The sequence below is a fragment of the Passer domesticus genome, chromosome 3 (genome assembly GCF_036417665.1).
Source record: "Passer domesticus isolate bPasDom1 chromosome 3, bPasDom1.hap1, whole genome shotgun sequence".
Lineage (NCBI taxonomy): Eukaryota > Metazoa > Chordata > Aves > Passeriformes > Passeridae > Passer > Passer domesticus.
The window spans coordinates 101,693,761-101,711,783 of NC_087476.1; the positions used below are offsets into that span (position 1 = coordinate 101,693,761).

Sequence of the window (18,023 nt, forward strand, 5' to 3'; positions counted from 1 at the left end):
GCAATTATTTTTAAAATGAATGATGGATCATATAAATTGCTAAGATGATGACACTTCCCTCTGTAAGTAAACTTTTCCAGGGCTAGCATCCAGTTAGGAGATGGCCTTTTTTTCCTGTACCAAAAAAACCCCAAACACAAAACCCAGGGAGGGAAGGAAAAAAAAAAACACAAGCCTTTCCATGTTTTCTTCACATTTTGATAAATATTGAATAATATTACAGCAAACTGTATCTCATTTCCTTGGACTGAGTAAACATAACTCGAGAGCTGCATGCTCAGGCAGTAAAAATTTAATGACAAAATTGACATGATTTGGTGTACCACATGGTTAAATTATGGCTTCAGCTAAGTCTTCATAGAAATTTAAAAAACCCAGGCTTTTCCGAGCTATAACAACCCTCTGAGCCAATATTTCACAATGAAGCATGTTTTAAGTTAACTTTCAAATTCACAAAGAGCAGAGTAGCAGTCCACACTGCAAACATGTACTGCATTTTTCAGAGGTCTTGCAAAATAGGAAGTACCACAAGAGTTCACCAAAACAAAACAGCCACACAAATTCATGTTTAATATTTCTATATTTAGCCATTCTGTTACCTTTCTTTGCCACTTAGGAGGATATGAAGGTGCTTTATACTGCTCAAAGTATTCAAACTTCAGAAGATTTAATGTAATTTTCTAGTCTATTTTCTCATGGGCTGAAGTAGAAGAGAATATGATTGCAAAGATTTCAAGAAGATTTGATATATTTAAACAGATATACAGTCATACCTGAAAATAAAGACATCTGTCTAATTTTTTAGAATTTTCATAGTATTCTATTTCAGAAGTTGCAGGTAAGACAAATGGCATAAAATGCTTTTGCTCTTGAGCTACCAAATCAGAATTAAATTTAAAAACAGATTGAATTTAATTTTCAGGCCATCCTGTAATAGTAAAATTTTACAGATTTTCACTGCTGTAAATACCTATTTCTGTAACAACTTTATAATACGGATGTAAATATTGTCTTAGGCTCCAAAATATTTGCTTTAGGAAAATGGTAAAATACAGGCCAAATCTGACATGCCTACAACTCCATTGCTTACCTCCTTTTTAAATCTCTTTGCTCAGGGTAGAACTTTGCAGGGAAGAAGTTTGGAGCAGTAAAATACTGACTATTTTTCTCTCAGTTCATCTCCTATCAGCTTGATTTTTTTTTTTCCTTAAAATGCTCTCATCCTTTTCTCACCAGTGGAAACCATAATTCTCTGAGTAGCTTTTGAATATTGTTCTTCTGGCTTTCATTAATCTCATTCCAGGCTTTCTTTTTGCTAATGTTACACTAAAGCTATTGAATAATTCCAGTAAGGAATGTAAAAGCACAGGGTTGTTAAATTGCTATCTTTTGGTGCCTAAACTTGATTGTCTTGCTTTTAATAACATTTTACTTTTGATAGCACTTTGCCTTTAAAATTGTATTTAGATAAACTATAGTTTCTAAAGTGAACACTTTGCTCATATGATTATTTTTGTTGTAGTCTGTATTAAAAACAGCAGGTGGGTGGTGGTTTGGAGGTTTTTTTGGGTCAAATTGTGAATGATTCTCACGTGACTGAATGGTGTGTACTGGGTCATTGCTCCCACACACCACCTGATCTTTTGTTTATATCTCCTGTGTTGCAGTCAGAGCACAGGGAAACCCCCACATACCTTCCTGTTAGCACCACTTCCCACCACCCTTCTCTGTCAAACAGTATCCAACAAATGACAGGGGCAAAACGGAATTTGGGTTATTGTTCTGTTTTCTGGGCGTCAGCTGTCTGCAGAGAAAAACCCTTGCAGCCACCTTTGTAGGGAAGGAGGAGAGGGACCAGAGAAGATTAAAAATCACATCTGTGTGTCAGGAGTTCTAGCAACCCATTGGAGCATGAGGTGGTTTAGTTCAGCCCAAAGCAGAAGGCTGCTATGGTGTGATTTTTGCCTCTTTTGATAACATGGCATAAATTTCCATAGCTGAACACTGCAAAAGTTGGTCACACCTTGTAAAAAGGGTATCATGTAATTAAGTCATGAGGCATTTCCTTCTGGGATCATAATACGTGACAAAAAACAATGATAACAATCTGGAAAGATTCTGGAGTTTTTTTATTCAGACACAAAACATGGAAAGATCAAATTCTTTCCAGGCTGAGCTAAGTCTTATTTAATGGTATCTTATTTGGCTACTGGATCAATGGGCCATGAATAGCTCAATCAATAATCAGTCTAGCAAGAGCTGTCACATTTTTCTTCACCTTGGTACTCTCCAATGCAATTAAATAACAAGTGTGAAGGTGGGCAAACAGTAGTGTGAATGGTATACAGTTTGTTGATATTTTGTCTTTCATAGGTTGAGATATTCCAGTACAAACACTTGCAGGATTTTGTTGAGATTGTCGATAGTGGCTTTGTCAAGGTTTTCTTCTGTGTCCATCATGGTATGCCACACTGCAGGAAAAGGGGATGGAATCAGATGCAGGACTGGAACCCCTATAAAAAGGAAAGTGAAATTTGGAGAAGAAATATTTTAGAAGTTCTGTTAAGTCAACTGATACTTCACCATTTAGCAAGAGAGGTAACTACTCAATAAGCTTGCTTTAGAGGGTGTGTCCCTGCAGCTTCCTTTTGCCTTCTCTTGTTTTGATGCTTGTGACTGCATCCCATCATTAAAGTGTGTTGTGTAAAGCTGCCACCTTCCTTTCCTTTAAATATTTTTCTTTTTTTTTTCTTTTTTTTTTTTTAAGTAATCTGTAGATACTTGCTGGGAGTTTTGGGTTGGTTTGTTTTGTTTTGTTTTGAGATTCTTTGCATTGTCTTTAGGAGCTACAGAAGGACAGAGAAATCACTGCAGCTCCTCAAAATGAAAACTGATTACCATGTTTTTGTGAAAGTGTTAAGACTGAACGTTTTTGAAGCATTTTTTTAGTTTTCTACATAAATGGTAAAATAGGGTGTCTTATTTTTACTCTGTAAAATAGAGACAGGGTTGCCCTTAGATAAAGGAACTGTATCCCAGCATATATGTGTGTGTGTGTGTGTGTATATATATATATAAGGTATGTATACACACACATATGTACTGCAACTTGTAGGCAAAAGGGGAATTAAATCAGTCTTCTGCTTCCCGATTGCTTTTGGGGAGGAGCACTTTTATTTTTTCAGCCTCTTTCCTGTTTTACTTCGTTTTCTCTCTGATTTTTCAGCTGCATACCACTAAGCAATCAATTTTTTTTCATTAGGTTTTAAGTCAAAGTTCTAAAGTTGGATTCAGAAGTCTCAAATTGGGGCAAATAAGCTTGAAAAACAGGAGCATATGCACTTGCTCGTTTACTAAATTATGCATTTCTTTGTAAACATGTACAAATTATAAGAATTTTTAGCACCTCGTCGCAAAAATGGAACATGATCATCTTCAACCAAGCCTCGATGTAAAGTACTGTGGAAATACTGACTTCCAACAGGGTGATTCTTCAGCAGATTCATGTTCTGTAGCTTTTGCTCTGTAATGCACAATGGAAGTGGTTATTACAATTTTTGGACAATGAAGCATGTCAGCACGTTTGAATTATTATTCCTCACACACGGAAGATTTTTCCATCAGAGAAGGAAAAGGCAGCGGTGACTGTCTTTTGCATTTGTTTAATACTTGGAAGACCTCAGGATTGGTGCTATTACCATAATTTTACAGAAGTGAGAATAAAAACACAGAAGTGAAGTAGTTGCCAAGTGTCACAGAGTGACAATCAGTAATAGAATCTGTTTTGTTGCTTCCAAATGTTTGAGAGTCTTCCTCTGTTGTTTTATTAACTAAGAATCAAAATCTTCATATAGGTTTAAGATTTCACATTTACATTATCAAAGATTATTACTGTAAACCAGAAAATTAATCAAAAAATCCGATTCACAGGACTTAATACATTCAGAAACTACTCACTAGATTTTGAAATTCATTCAAAACCTATGTCCTTTCGCTTACCAATTGCTTGAAGCCTCTGAAACCATCGAAGAGTCTTTGGAAAATAATTGGGAAAGACTGGGTTTGGTGCACCAATTAAATCCAGTAGTACAAACAGGTCCTAGACAAGAAAGAATCTTTAGTACAGAATGCTTTCCTATAACATCAGCAGCAGCAATGAAACTCTTGGTTTCCTGTATAGGTCATGAGCAGGTCTTTGCTAGCCCTGGCCAAAGATCTGCCTTTCTGCCGTGGGGCCTGACTAGAATTCATTAGCAGAACTTGATCCCAATCTGATACATTTTGCTGTCTTCCCAGGGAGGGAAAGGCTGGGCTATTCCTCTGTTCCTGGAGCTGAAGCAGGCTGCATAGCTTAGCTTGCAATTTGCGTTGTATCTCTTGAAAAGAAAAACAACAGTAGGTGGGGAGAAAGAAGAGGAAATTGCTTTTTCCCCTGAGAACAACAAAGTCTGTCAAGGGAAAGACATTTTATGAGTCACAAGCAGCAGTGACAGAAGTGCCTCAGCAGTAAACAGGGAAAGTAGAAGGGAGCAGACATCCAGAATGTTAGTAGGAATCAGAGGAAAACAGAAGTTGCTGTAGCTGAGTACTGAGCTAGGGGAGATTTGTTGATAGGCCAATGCTGTTTGTGCTCTTTCCCTATCACTTTGAATTATCTTTTCCTGAAGAAGGTGGGTATCCTAGTTTATATTCTAATAAATTGTGTATTTTGATATTTCTATGGCTCCTCCTTGTACTTGCATGTAGCTGAAAAGCTCTAGCCAATTCTCTGTCATATTTCCTAATGTTTCCAGAAGCCTGCTTCTTCCTTTGACTTCAGTGGGGTCGTGGTTTCTTGGGAATTTGACCAGTTACCTATTAATTAAATATTTTTTAAAATGCCATTTACTATTGTTCCTTAAGAAAGAAAGTCCTTAAAAAGGGGAGAGCCACTTACTATGCCCTGCAGCTGGTTTGTGGTTGTTGAACCAGGTGGGTGTGGAGTTGATACCATTTTTTGAGCTAAGTGTTGAGATCCATAGAGGGAATCAGAAGGGGACCACCGAACAAAGGCTTCTTCACCATCAAAAAAAATGAGCTGAAGTGAAAGGTCTGGTCTTGATGTTGAGCTGGCCTGTTGGAGGAAGTTAAAAGTCAAAATAACTGAATCTGGCCAGAACATTAAATAAAGGGCAAATACTGTAGTCATGTAAGTAACACAAATAAGGATGTATTTTCAAGGTTCCCTATGCAAACCTTCCTTTGGATGTTATTACAGTGTAATCAGTCAAGGTAGTTGTTATTTATCTAACACAGTGATACATTCTCTGGTCTCATATAATTTTGGTTCTGGATAAAAGTTTCATTTCTGACTTTGGAGGACATGACCTGAGTGTTGAGACCTGCAAAACCAGGTAGCAGCAGCATTATCTCAAATAATGAGGAGAACATTGTCAGTAACAACACCTGATGGGAGTGCTAATATTATTATTTGATTGCATCACAAGGATTAATGTAATTGCTACAGCTGTGCATCAGTGGAGGTGAATTATGTATTTGACAAGTTGATCGTTCTTTGAGCCCCTTCTTTTCATTCAGGGGAATTTCCAATCATGGAGGCAACTTTGTGCGAAACCAAAGCAAAGAGAGTGGGTATGTCAGATATGTCTTTCCCTTTCAACAACCAAAATATAACAGCACTAAGACCTGAGAATATATATGATAAATGTATTTTAAGACCTGAGGATATATATGATAAATGTATTTAATGTCACAAAAAAAGACATTTGTATGAAATTTCTACCAGTGTAGAGGGAGTCTACTCTCTGAAGCCCTGTTTGAACTGTCAGAATTTCCTAATAATCCACAGCCCAGCAAATCCCAGTCTGCTTCCACTAAATGAACAGTTTTGGGAACTGTAGTCTTGACAGTTGCTATAAATACTTTAAGCCCTCTATGAATTAACACTACTTCAAGTAAAATTGCACGATGTGGTTAAAAAGGTGGGGTCACTGGCAGCAGTCATGTCCTGTATGGGCTACAACTCCCAAATAGCTGCAGCTGATGCACTATAAACAGAAGCTTCTATAAAATGTCGGTCATGCAGGCAAGATGGTATTGATTGTGCTCACAGTGGTATATTGATTTCTGTAATGGCAATGGTTTGCTGCCCTTTTCCCTTTGCACATGACAGAGCTCTGTGGGCAGCAGTCATTTTGCATTACATTCTGGAGGAAACGGAATCAGTGCTATTTGAGTTTTAGAAAGTAGTACTTGTGTTATTACTACTATTACTGCTTAACACATTTTAATAATGCAGAGAAATGTCTTTGCCCAATAATTTTAAACTTACTCTGGGGAAGTAAGTTATGACTGGAGAAGCATCAAAATAAAAATCACAGCTTCAAGTCAAAATATAAATAGATTTGGCTGAAAACATAGCAAAGTCTGTTGTGCTACCATAAGCAGAGCAAAACCATGATAACTAATGTATTAAGCAGATGGATCCCAAAGTATATTTTGTTAACAGACTGTAAATGTGGAAGCCTGTGAAAAGTATTTAGTTGCCTTTTTGTCAAATGCTGCCGTCTTAGATGATAAAAAACAATTTTCACTGTAAAATAGTGTATTCATAGTGAAAAATGCCAGTCTTTAATGTCACTGTGCACGTTGTTTCATAAATAGTCACCAGGCAAATTTATTATAAATTAAGTTTCTGAATGAAAGCCTATGTATTACAGGACATTTTTTGTTTTGTGATTAAAAATATTGGCATAGTCTTAATCTTCTCATTCTTAAATATTCACATATTAGAAGGCACCAAATCAGTTTCTGGAAACACCTGTTGACAAGTAATCCTAATACCTGAGCTGAGTGTACTCCTGACACTTTATAGAGTGTTTCTCATATTTGAGAGACCTTTTCCTGTAAACGTATGAGAATTATTTTTCTGTACATACTGAATACTGAACCAGTAGATGGCACTCGTGAATCCATAATCCTACAAATCTGTAATCCTACAAGCTTTAAGAGTTTGTAGGCTCAACAGATTTTTGTGCCTAGCAATTGCAGCCCTTTGAAACAGATTTTCATAGTACAGGTAACACAGACTGACGACATTATACTCCTTTCATAAATAAACCATTCAAATTTGTAAAAAAAGAAAAACTTGAAATCCTTGCGGGATGGGGGAACCTGCATGTGACTCTCCTGCACAACAGTGTCTCAAAGCAGAATACAAGTGAGAGATTTCTGCAGGATTCAGAATGCAACAACATTTTTCAATGACCCTAGATGTTACTGGATATGATAGGAACTTCTGAATCAGGTTCTGTGCCTTTTAGATAGAAAGTAGAATTATATCTTTCCAAGTCTATGAAACATCTATTATTCATGTATCATTTGTTATTTTTATATGTTATATGTTTATCACATTAAAATTTCTTACAAAAAGGACAGATATCTATAAAAGTTATCTATAGAATGTACTTTAGAGAAGTAGATACTGATCTCTGCTTGTTCTTGGAGTCAATGGGACATTTATTACAAGCACAGCAATCAGGGAACCCAGCATGCAGGCTATGGAAAAGAATGTGGAAATGCCCTGAGGCCTGTTGCTGTTGGAAAGGCAAATGAAAATGAAACAAAAGTACCTTGATTAACTGAAGCTGGTTATCCAGGGCCCGTGCCAGCTCCAACATCATGGCACAAGGCACAGCTGAATCAGTTGCTCCCACAAAAACTCTGCCATGCCATTGTTGTCCAAAAAATTTTGAGTCGTAGTGGCAAGCAAGTACGAGATGGCGTTTTGCAGAGGGCTCAAGAGTGCCAATAATATTTGAAAATGTTTTATAGCCATATGGTGTGTACTTCTGAAATGTATCTTCTTCAATTTCCCAACCAGCCTTTAATGTTTGAAGACGGTGCTTGATATGCTGCAATTATAAAAAACAATCAGATAAATATTTCTTGCTTCAGAAAGATGTTGCAGACAAACTATTATTAGCTAATTAGTAGTGGCTCCTAAGCTTATTTCTCTAAGTTCATGGTGTTTTAAAGGATAAACCTTATAGCAAAACATGTAATATCACTTTATAACTTTGCTACCTGAGCCTTTGACTGCCTCATTTGCTTTTCATTTCTTCCTTTTGACCTTTCTTTTTGGAGTGTGAAGGTGTTTTGAATTATTGCCAATTATTATGACACATTAAGATCTTGATCTCTGAAGTTTTCAGGCCAGTGTCTTTTTCAGGTGTAACATGAGCAGATTGAATGTTAATATCTTCAAAACTTAACTCAGATGTGCCCTTAAATTGAAAGTCAGAATTGGCTGCAGAGACCTTGTTCCTTGTTGTGGCTGTTTAGACAATTACCACACAGAGATGCCACAGCAGTATAATGAAAAAAAAAAAGCTGTTTGGGTTGGTTGGTTGGTTGGTGTGAGGTGGTTGGGCTTTTAAGCTTCTGTGAGAAATCTGCCTTTCAAGTGATATAAATTGTTTACAAGGCAATAACAGATAGGTAGATTCCTTTAATTAAAGAAAGAAGCGTTACAGAACAGCATTTTAAAATTGAAATTCTGTCAGTATAGATCATGTAAAGATAAGAATTGAGACAATCTATAAGGCAAATAATTAATTTTAGCTATCTTCCTACCAGAAGATAATACCTCTAACAACCCCAGCTATACTTCAACCAGAGTTCTGGTTAACTCATATTAGAGGCACATCTCTGTTTCTCTGTTAAGCAGCTTATTTTTATGGGTCCCTAGAGGGCTTCTTCAAGGCAGATTCCTCTCTCTTTAAGTAAACATTAGGAAAAGCCTCTGAGGGGAAAACAGACTTTGAAGACTTGTTCTGCTCTTAGGGAAGTCAGTAGGAATGATAAAAAACAACAATATTGCCATAGATTTTAGTGCTAGAGCAAACTTCCATTTTGTTCACGATCACCCTCTGAAAGCTTTCACAACATGGTATGGTCTATCAGCTATCAGCAGGCAGAGTGAAGGTTGTCTGTTAAGGGTTGAGGGGACCATATGAACCTGGATGGAGTTCCCAGTAGCCTTTTTCCCTTAAAGGAGTCTGATGATTTGTGTCTCAACAAAGACAAAAACTCCATTATTGTGTTTTGACAATAGAGGACTCTTATTTTTTTCCTTTGGTGAGGGGTCTAATTTAATACATGTTGTTACCTTGTAACAGGATGATTCTATTTTGAACATAATCTGTGGTTTTCTAGCCTAGGCTCAGCTGCTTTTTTGTTTTTCTTCCTTTTCCCCCTTTCACTTGGCTGCCTTCCAGAGCACTGCTAAAGAAACCACAAAGCTAAATCTACAGAAATGTGCACACACACACACACACACACACACAATGCATAAAAAGGCTGCATTTTTCCAATCTACCAATTGCAGAGTAGCAAATAAATGTATTGTAGCTGGGGCTGTCTTAGAGCTGTTGAGGCAGTGCCCAACTGGTGAGATGATGAGAATGTCTTTAGTAAACTCAGCTGTACCATTGTCTGTGCCCTGCTTGGCCAATGGGGTCCAGAGCCAGCACGGACCCTGCTCTGAAGGTGCTCATGCTGTGAGTGCAGAGCAGAGGTGCTGACAGAGCTGCACCCCTCTTGTGTGGTAACTTCTTGTGGCTCAGTCTTTACTGCCTTGGGGCCAGCTGCAGCCTGGGTTTGTCAGCCCAGCACCAGGACACTGCTGGGCTTGGGCCAGTGGAACTGGTGTGGTTTGTGGACCAGGGCTGCACTTTGTCGTGCTGACCATTTCATCTGCCTGCCCCTTTGGGCCCCTCTGATCACCTTTTGTGTTGATACACCCATCTGAAGCAACACTCCAGGGCACTGTAACAGCAGAGGATGGGGCCTCTCCAGAACAAGTGGTAGGGTGTAATTTATTTAATCCCATGCATGGTCTTGGGTTTGAACCAGTGACCAAAAACCTGCTTATGTGAGGGAAAGGACAACCATTGTGTTGTACTTTGGGTACCAAACCTGGGGCAAACTTGTTAATTTAAAACATGGGTTTTTTAAAAAAAAATACTTACTTTTCATCATGCTGTACAGGCCTGGGAAATAATGTCAGCTGATGTGCAAGCTGTGTCATGTAGGCACTATGCAGTCTACACTTGAACAATTGTAGAGTTCATCCTACTGAGTTAAAGGAATGTGCCCATCACTTCTGTGGGACTGTCTCTTTGGCGGGGGTCAGCAAAGGTGTTACCAGAATATAAATTCTAATAATTGTAATAATAATATATAGTAAAAATGTACTTAGAGATTGTCAGGAAGTGCTGTCTTACCTGTCGCACAATGTAACTTCCTTCTGATCCCGGGTATCTTTCGATCAGGATAGGGCGCAAATCATTCTCCCACATTTCAGAAATATCTGTGTTGGCCACAACTTTTTCAATAGCATCAGAACCTAAAATTCTTGGTTGGTGAGAATACTGCAGAAGGTAGAGAGAAGAAAAGTGCTATAACTATTACTAGATATTTTTAAGCATAGCTTTCTTCAGAATTACAATAAAAAATGGTATATTGTGCTACTTTGATTTATTCCCAACAAAACATAATTAAAAAACCCTTTTCACTCAGAAATGATTGGCTTCTCTAGCTTTCATTTCCATGCAAAATATGCTTGTATTTAAAGTATGGGAGAAAGTTTTACCTGCCAACTAGCTGTAAAACCTGAACCTATGAATGGGTTCTGTGTTTCCTAATATCCTAATTATACATGTCATGTCTGCAACCACGCCACCTTCAACTGAGGTTTCTATTGAGACAAACACCAGAAGCTTTGTTTCCAGTAGTAATAATATTTAGCTTTATGCTGTGTACTGCAAAGAGATGCCTAAGGTAACTCACTCCCAGAGGGAGTGAGCTGTGTCATTGTGGTCTCTAGCCACAGTGGCAGAATGAGTGTGACTGCACAGAATGTGGCTTTTCTGGGGCTAGCTGGGACGTTTGCCAGCTTGGTGACACATGGGTTAACCTCAGATCCGACAGCTCGTCTCCTGTGACAGCCACTAATATGTGACCTACCTCCCTTCCTCCCAAGTGACTTCCTTTCTGTTGCCCAAGCACAGGCATTTGGGGCTATATCAGGTGACCCAAAATGCTTGAGACATCCTCATGGAGCTGCCAAATGCACATCTTAGATGTGCAAGAACTCCACAGAGATCTGGAGTGGTAGCTGAATACCAGGTGGGCTTCCCAAGGGCATCTCAAATGCCTCTTTATACACCAGGTTTGAACCTATCCAATCTCTAGCAATTGTCTCCTCAGAAACTTCCTGTGCCACTACTGTTTTTACAGATTCCTCATTTATATCACAAGGTCTTCCCTCTACTCCTGTCTTTCTCCTAAGGAAAAATACTGCTTTGTTTATTTCTTCTTTGATCAGAACTGCCTGACATGACTAATCAGACTTGCTGTCCTTCCATGTACCTTGTCTATGTTGTTTTTTCTGAGATGAGCAAAAGAAGAGAAACTGGAACATGGGCACATCATAGTTTATAGTGTAGGACAATGGTATTTTTTATTTTATTATTTTTCTTTCTTCAGACTGTGTAACAGGTGACTTGCTTTTGGGCTGCTCCTGCATCAAACTGACATTTTCATAAATATCTGTAGTCTAACCCTATGTTAACATGTGTTAACAAGAAATAATTCACTCTCCTTTTCTACTCGTGTGTGTCATTTCACATGTGTCTGAAATAACAGCTAAAACCCATTACCTGGCCAGAATGTGAACTGACCTCAAAAGTCAGGTATCTTCTTACCAGTTATCTTATTACCTTAGGTGATGAATATTGTTTAAAAATGGGAGTTGCCTGACTATTTTACTTTTTTCTACTTCATTTGTGTTTGTACAAGCAAGTATGAGCATGAGTATTTTCTAGACTTCAAACATTTTAGACTTTCTAGACCGCAAACATTTAATTCTACCCTTCTCTTGTTTCCTAGCTGTTTATCTCCATGTGAACCTTTCCTCTAATTCCACTTAGGTTTAGCAGTGAAATTAGGCAGAGGGCTGACAGAAAGACACTGAATCTAGTTGTGCCAATTTTAATACAGTGTTTAAAGCTGAATTTTAAGACTGTAAGGACACAAAAATTAGGATGGGCAGTTAACATTTTTAACACTAGGAAATTTAGACATAGATTAAAGAAAAAAGAAAAATTAAATCATTTCATCTGATATAAAGATGAACTTTTGAAAGTTTGGAAATTATGCCATGGATGTTGTAAAACACTCTTTTGAAATACTAGAAGTGTAATAAGGTGGAACTTAGACCACCTTTTTAAAAAGGCACAGAGAAGAGAAAATGTCAGGGAGCTGTTTGATTTAGGAGGAGCAGGCTGTAAGGGGAGAGTGAAAAGCTAAAGCTATGTACTTTGGAAGAGTGTAGGAGGACAGTTTAGTTAAGGAAGTTCAGAAAATCTGCAGTTGAACAAGAGAAGAGCATGCCTGGTAACTGGGGTCATCAAATCACTTGGTAAAGAAACATTATTAAAGTACAAATGCATGAAAATACTTCAGAAGAGAGGAATCAACTTCCACTTCTAGTAATGGAGATATCTTCAGATTTGGGAAGTGAGAGGAGTTACAAAAGTGGTTATGAAATAAAAGAGAAGCAAAATAAGATTTGTAAGTGACTCATTCTTTACGGTGTTGGTCAATCCCTATTTTGCCACAACAGGGAGGCAGAACAGTATATTCATCAGAGGCTTGTCACTAATCCTGTTGTACTAAGCTGTATAAAACTGCAAAACTTCGAGTTCTACAAGCAGCCCAGGCTTACCTGAGGACTTTGAATTTCTGGTTCACATGTCCCTCCAGGGAGAAAGAACAAAAGTTGTCGAAGGACAAGAATTGGATGAGGAAGAGGAAGTTGTCCTTGCCTAGTGAGTGCACAGGCGGAGGAGCTCAGGTGTGATGGCTCTGTGGCTGGGTGGCACTACTGACAGCGCTGCCTGCTCAGAGGGGAACCAGCTAAAGAGTGAAGTGCTGGGCTCAGGGGGGCTGCAAAAGGGAGACTGGGGCTACCTGATTGTTCATTGACCAGCGTGACTAAAGATTCAGCCCCACATGTATATACTATATGTGTACAAATGCATGTATTGTGCATAATTACAGATGTATTGTGTTACACATATATAGTCTGTACATGAGCTATATATATTATATAGTGAGCTATACACATATATATGTATGTAGTGTAAGATGCAATTAATAGAACAGAACGAAACAGTATCTCATTAACAAACAAAGAAACAAGCCAACATTTCCTTGAATGGGGGGGATGAATAAAATCAAGGAGAAAGGGAATTACTATGGGGAGGCATAGAAGGGTGTGAGGGAAGCTTCATTTTACCAGCTTGTCCTGGACTCTGATCTGTTGGTGATGAGAATGGTGCACTGCATTTGTGGAATTCAGCTGCTTCTTGCCGAACTTTGACTTCAGCTCTTCTACAAACACTTGGGGAAGGGCCCTAAAAGTATATTTTCTGTTTGGAAATTCCTGAAGTGTTTAGTTGAATGTGGTTTGCAGTTTTATGCTCTCCTGCATTTCATGTGGTTTAATTCTTTATGAAGAAAACTATGTTAATGTTTCATAATAAAACACTAAGAGCTGCTACATTGAGAAATCTGTGGTTTAAAGCTTACCACTGTTTAATTAAACCTTATCTCAAGATTCCTTTTTTCAGTAGTTCACACAGCAGTCTAAATTAGACACAATACGGTATGAGTCTACAACATATCAGAGCATTATATCTTTTCAAAACAATTTTGTACCGGCTATCAGCACCATGCCTACTTGTTTTTCCTAGATACATGTGCATTGCTGCTGAAAGAGGTATTTGTCTTCTCAAGCTAAGTCACTGTCCTCTCACTCACCATCACCACAATCAAAGTTGGAGTATAGTAGAATGTTATAAGGAATGCAATTTCAGATTTTGATCCGTCTTGCCTTGTTTGGGTTTCCCCTTAAATTCAGTATCTGCCCCTGACAAAGCTTATCGCTCTCAGGGGGTGCGAGATGACACAGCCAAACGTGTGAGGAAGATCCCTCTCTGCAGGCACCGAGCTCGGGCTCAAGAGGGAAGCCGTGCCCCCACCCTCACCTGCGGGACCGCGCTGAGGGTGAGCCCGGCCCGAATCCACCTTGGATTCATCCACCAGGGCAGGTGGATTCATCCCTGACCCCTGCCCGCCGGGAAGGCGCTGCCCCCAGCACCAAAGGAGAAGCAAGAAGCGCCTGGGAAAGGCAAATGCCACCCACCTTCTCCAGGGTCCACTGCGCTCCGGCGTCCCTCCCGAGCGCCGGGGGCAGGCAGGCGGCGAGGCACAGCGCCCCGAGCAGCCGGGCAGCGACCCCCGCCATCCCTTCCCTGCGCCGCGCCCAGCGCCGCGGCAGCAACGCAGAGAGAGAGAGCCGCGGCTGGGCCGGCTGAGGCGGGGGCGGCACGGAGGAGGCAGGAGGCGACAGGATGAGGCAAGGAAGGAGGCAGAAGGAGGCAGGAGGAGGCAGGAGGAGGCAGGAGGGAGGAGGCGGCGGCAGGAGCGGCGCTGGCTGCCGGAGCCCAGCCCTGGCAGTGCGTGTGGCGCTCCCTCCGAGGCCGGCCCGCGGCCCCTCAGCAGTGCCAGGGCTGCCCGCCCGGCCCCCTCCCGCTGCCTCCTCCCCCGGCCGCCGGGCAGCGAGGGCGGGCAGGCACTCGTGATTCCCACCGTGGGAAAAGCCGGAGCCTGCGGCTTTCCCCTGAAAGCTGGTTTTGTGTTCCGAGGGGCAGCTCGTGATCTCTCGGCCTTCGGGCACCGGCGGGAGCTGCGGGCGCCGGGATGAGGGAGCGCTCTGCGGCGCTGTCCCGCCGGGAGCCGGCCGGGAACAGCGCTCGGGGCCGATGGAAGCTCGGAGCGGGCATTCCTGAAGCGTGTGACAGCAAGGACCTACAGAACTGAGAAGGGGTTTAATTCATTGATTTACAAGTTCTTGTTATGATCTTTTTTAGGCCTAAAACAACAACCCTTGCTAAAATGAAACCCCACTCTTCAGGCGTTTTAATTTCTGTACTTATATTATCAACTAAGAACACAGCAAAATCTGTGGTAAGGTGGTATTTTGCAGCGCACCAATTTAAATTAATGAACCAAAGATACAAGTTTCTGAGCTCTTGTTCCCTTTTTTAGGTGATTTGACATCCTTGCTCTAGGATGTTGTAGAAAACATCTGACTATTCTGTATCACAGATACGATATTTAAAGTCTCTGACTTTTACATATTTCTTAAAATTCAGGCTTAATCTCAAAACAAAATAAAAGGGAAAAAAAGAAGAAGTGATGGAGGGAAGCAACAGGAGTAATCACTTTGCTGCTTGCCAGCCTTGTACTGGAAAGCCTCATCCTAGAAACTAGAGATTTGCAAGTAAGGGTGATGTTGGAGAAATGGAGTGATTTGTGATTTGCAGATTGTTGACCCAGATTTCACAGGTTTCCTAGAAAAGGAATCTGGTGGATCTGCCACCCAGCATACAGATGACATCTCTGGTGGTGATAGCTTTACTACAGATCCTTCTAGCTGATACTCAGAATGTGGCTGTGTCCAATTGTTTTCATATATGGAAACAATTAAATTAACACAGAGAGTTAATTTAAATTGGTGCCTTTGTTTTTTTTTTTTTTGTTTGGTTTTTTTTTTTTTTTTTTGGTCGTGAAAGTCCACACAGTGCTTTGTTAGGAAATTGTTCCAAATTCACAGCTGAATCACTGGTCTGGTTAACAGAAAGAAATGGGCAATCTTTTGATTACCAAGAAAAATCATCATGGTTGACAGATTTTTAGACAAAAGCCCCAGCATGTCAGAGATCAAGTCACAGGCAATTAGTCTAAATCCCACTACCAAGATGATGGTGATCCCAGCAGAACTACACAGCAGAACAAAAATCTGTTGCCCTTCCATGAGATTTCCTGTGGTTGCCTATACAATCCAGATGCTGGACAGAATTTCTGGGTGATGTGCCAGGGTTCTCATACAATTTAGCAGAAAAGAAAATAAATACTATAGCTACAGGAGAAATCTGACAAGAATATGAGTCAGGACTAGCTAACACTGCTTCTCCCTAAGGAATTGTGGTTGCTCCGAGGGTTACAATTATTTGATACACTACAAATTTGGCAAGTGTAAAGTCAGATTAAGGCAGTGTTAATATCACCTACATGAGAAACACACATGAAAATGTAAGTGCTGGACCAGATGTGTAGAGAGATCAAACGGGATTTTTTAAGAGCATTACTTTCAAAATTTGGAGTGGAGATGTCCCCTCTCATAACCACCCCATAAAGTTCTATGTCTACAAAGAAGACTGAGGGAACAACAACAGCAAAAAAGAGTCCATGTAACAGAGATCAGAATGCTTCACAGCTGAAAACAGAATTACATAACTATTTAAATATGCAAACTTAAAAAAAAAATAAATCAGAAGTGATGGACATTTTGTTTTTCCAGGGATTTATAAAGGAAAAAATGTGTTGTTTAGTCCTGCTCCGTACCCCCTGATAGAAAATATGTCAACAAATTTCTCAGTGGTCAGCTGTTCTATTACATACATTTTAAATAGTTGGCTTATTACTCTGAAAAATCAAGTAGATGTAATCAGATATCACCTAGAGGGGAGGAAAAAGGGTAGTTTAATTGAAGAAAAGGATAGGCAATCTGTGACAGTATGCTCTGTACATCGTCCCTTCCTGTGCCCAGGAAGTGACAGCTGGTGTGACAGTGCCATCTACTGAAGTCCCGATGCACAGTCGATGCAGGCACCTCTGGCAAAGCCTTTTCCTTCTGCTGACCCTCCAGCATGTCAGCATTTCAGCCAAACCGCCCTGGCAAGCTGAGACCTCGGGCTCCGTCACTGCCTTGGCTGTCAGCTCTGGAGAAATGCACTGCCCGGCGCTGCGGGTTTGATGGGGGTTTAATGTGGGTTTCATGAGGGTTTAATGTGGGTTTAATGCAGGTTTAATGTGGGTTTCATGAGGGTTTAATGCAGGTTTAATGCGGGTTCCATGCGGGTTCCATGTGGGTTTAATGCAGGTTTAATGTGGGTTTCATGCAGATTTAATGCAGGTTTCATGCAAGTTTCATGCATGCCAGTTTTCTCCCAAGGGGGATCTCCTGCACCTTCCCCCATGACAAATACAGTTTTAATGCTTGGCTCTCCCGACTGGCAGGGAGAGCAGAGGAAGCGTGGTTTGCTGTGGTTTGAATCCACATAATAAAAGGTCATTTCCAATCCAAAAGGCTGGATGGGGCTCCAAGCAACCCAGTCTAGTGGAAGGTGTCTCTGCCCACAGCAGGGAGTGGGAACCAGAGGATCTTTAAGGTCCCCTGAACCCAAGCCACTCTATGATTCTGTAATGTTGAGCCTCAGCTACGGCTGATTTGCTGACAGCAGTAAGGCAGCAGAAACACTCTGAGATTTCCAGTGCCCAGCAGCCTGGGCTGCTGCAGGCTCAGCAATCCACAGGCAGCTCCTCCAGCCCAGAGGGAAGGGGTGGTGGGGCTGATGGCCACGGAGGAGCACAGGGGCCTGCAGGTGCATCTTGTGGGCTTGAGCAGCTGCTGTTCATCCCGGTTAACTCATCCACTGCTCCTCTTCCTGGGGCTTGCAGCAGCCTTCATCAGGCTGTGGAAGCAACCTGCTTGGTGATTCAGGTTAAGGAGACCCTGTTTCCATGGGCTGATGCCTTCTTAGGCAAAGCTTTAATAAGTGGAAAGTGTGAAATGTGTTAGGTTTACCTTAAACACTTATTTAGGAAAATAACTTTATTTTGGAGCTGATACAGTAGAATTATACACATGATATAAATGAAGCTACCCATCCAGCAAATGAAAGGATCTATGAGGTCATTCCTTAAACTGGGGGGGTAAGTAAATTCCAAAACTCAATTACCTAGAATTTTAAATACAAATATTCCTTGTGTTTAATTAAAAAAAAAATGGCAAAAATGTATGTTTATACCAAGGTAAATTTTGAGTCTAC

General features: G+C 40.5%; 2 protein-coding genes across 2 annotated transcripts in view; one reads left to right on the forward strand and one right to left on the reverse strand.

Annotated features, from left to right (window-relative positions):
• Positions 1 to 2,111: 2,111 nt before the first annotated feature.
• Positions 2,112 to 14,551, reverse strand: QPCT (glutaminyl-peptide cyclotransferase). The gene is made up of 7 exons (XM_064414741.1): positions 14,273 to 14,551; positions 10,287 to 10,433; positions 7,632 to 7,913; positions 4,937 to 5,113; positions 4,000 to 4,099; positions 3,407 to 3,523; positions 2,112 to 2,513 (listed from the first exon to the last, which is right to left on the reverse strand). The coding sequence occupies exons 1-7, from the start codon at positions 14,372 to 14,374 to the stop codon at positions 2,368 to 2,370; spliced, it is 1,071 nt and encodes a 356-aa protein (XP_064270811.1). The 5' UTR covers positions 14,375 to 14,551; the 3' UTR covers positions 2,112 to 2,367.
• Positions 14,552 to 17,652: 3,101 nt separating this feature from the next.
• Positions 17,653 to 18,023, forward strand: part of PRKD3 (protein kinase D3) — a 45,231-nt gene continuing 44,860 nt past the window's right edge. The window contains exon 1 of the mRNA XM_064414749.1: positions 17,653 to 17,907. The gene's annotated coding sequence lies outside the window, so the exon portion shown is untranslated. The remainder of the gene's footprint in view (positions 17,908 to 18,023) is intronic.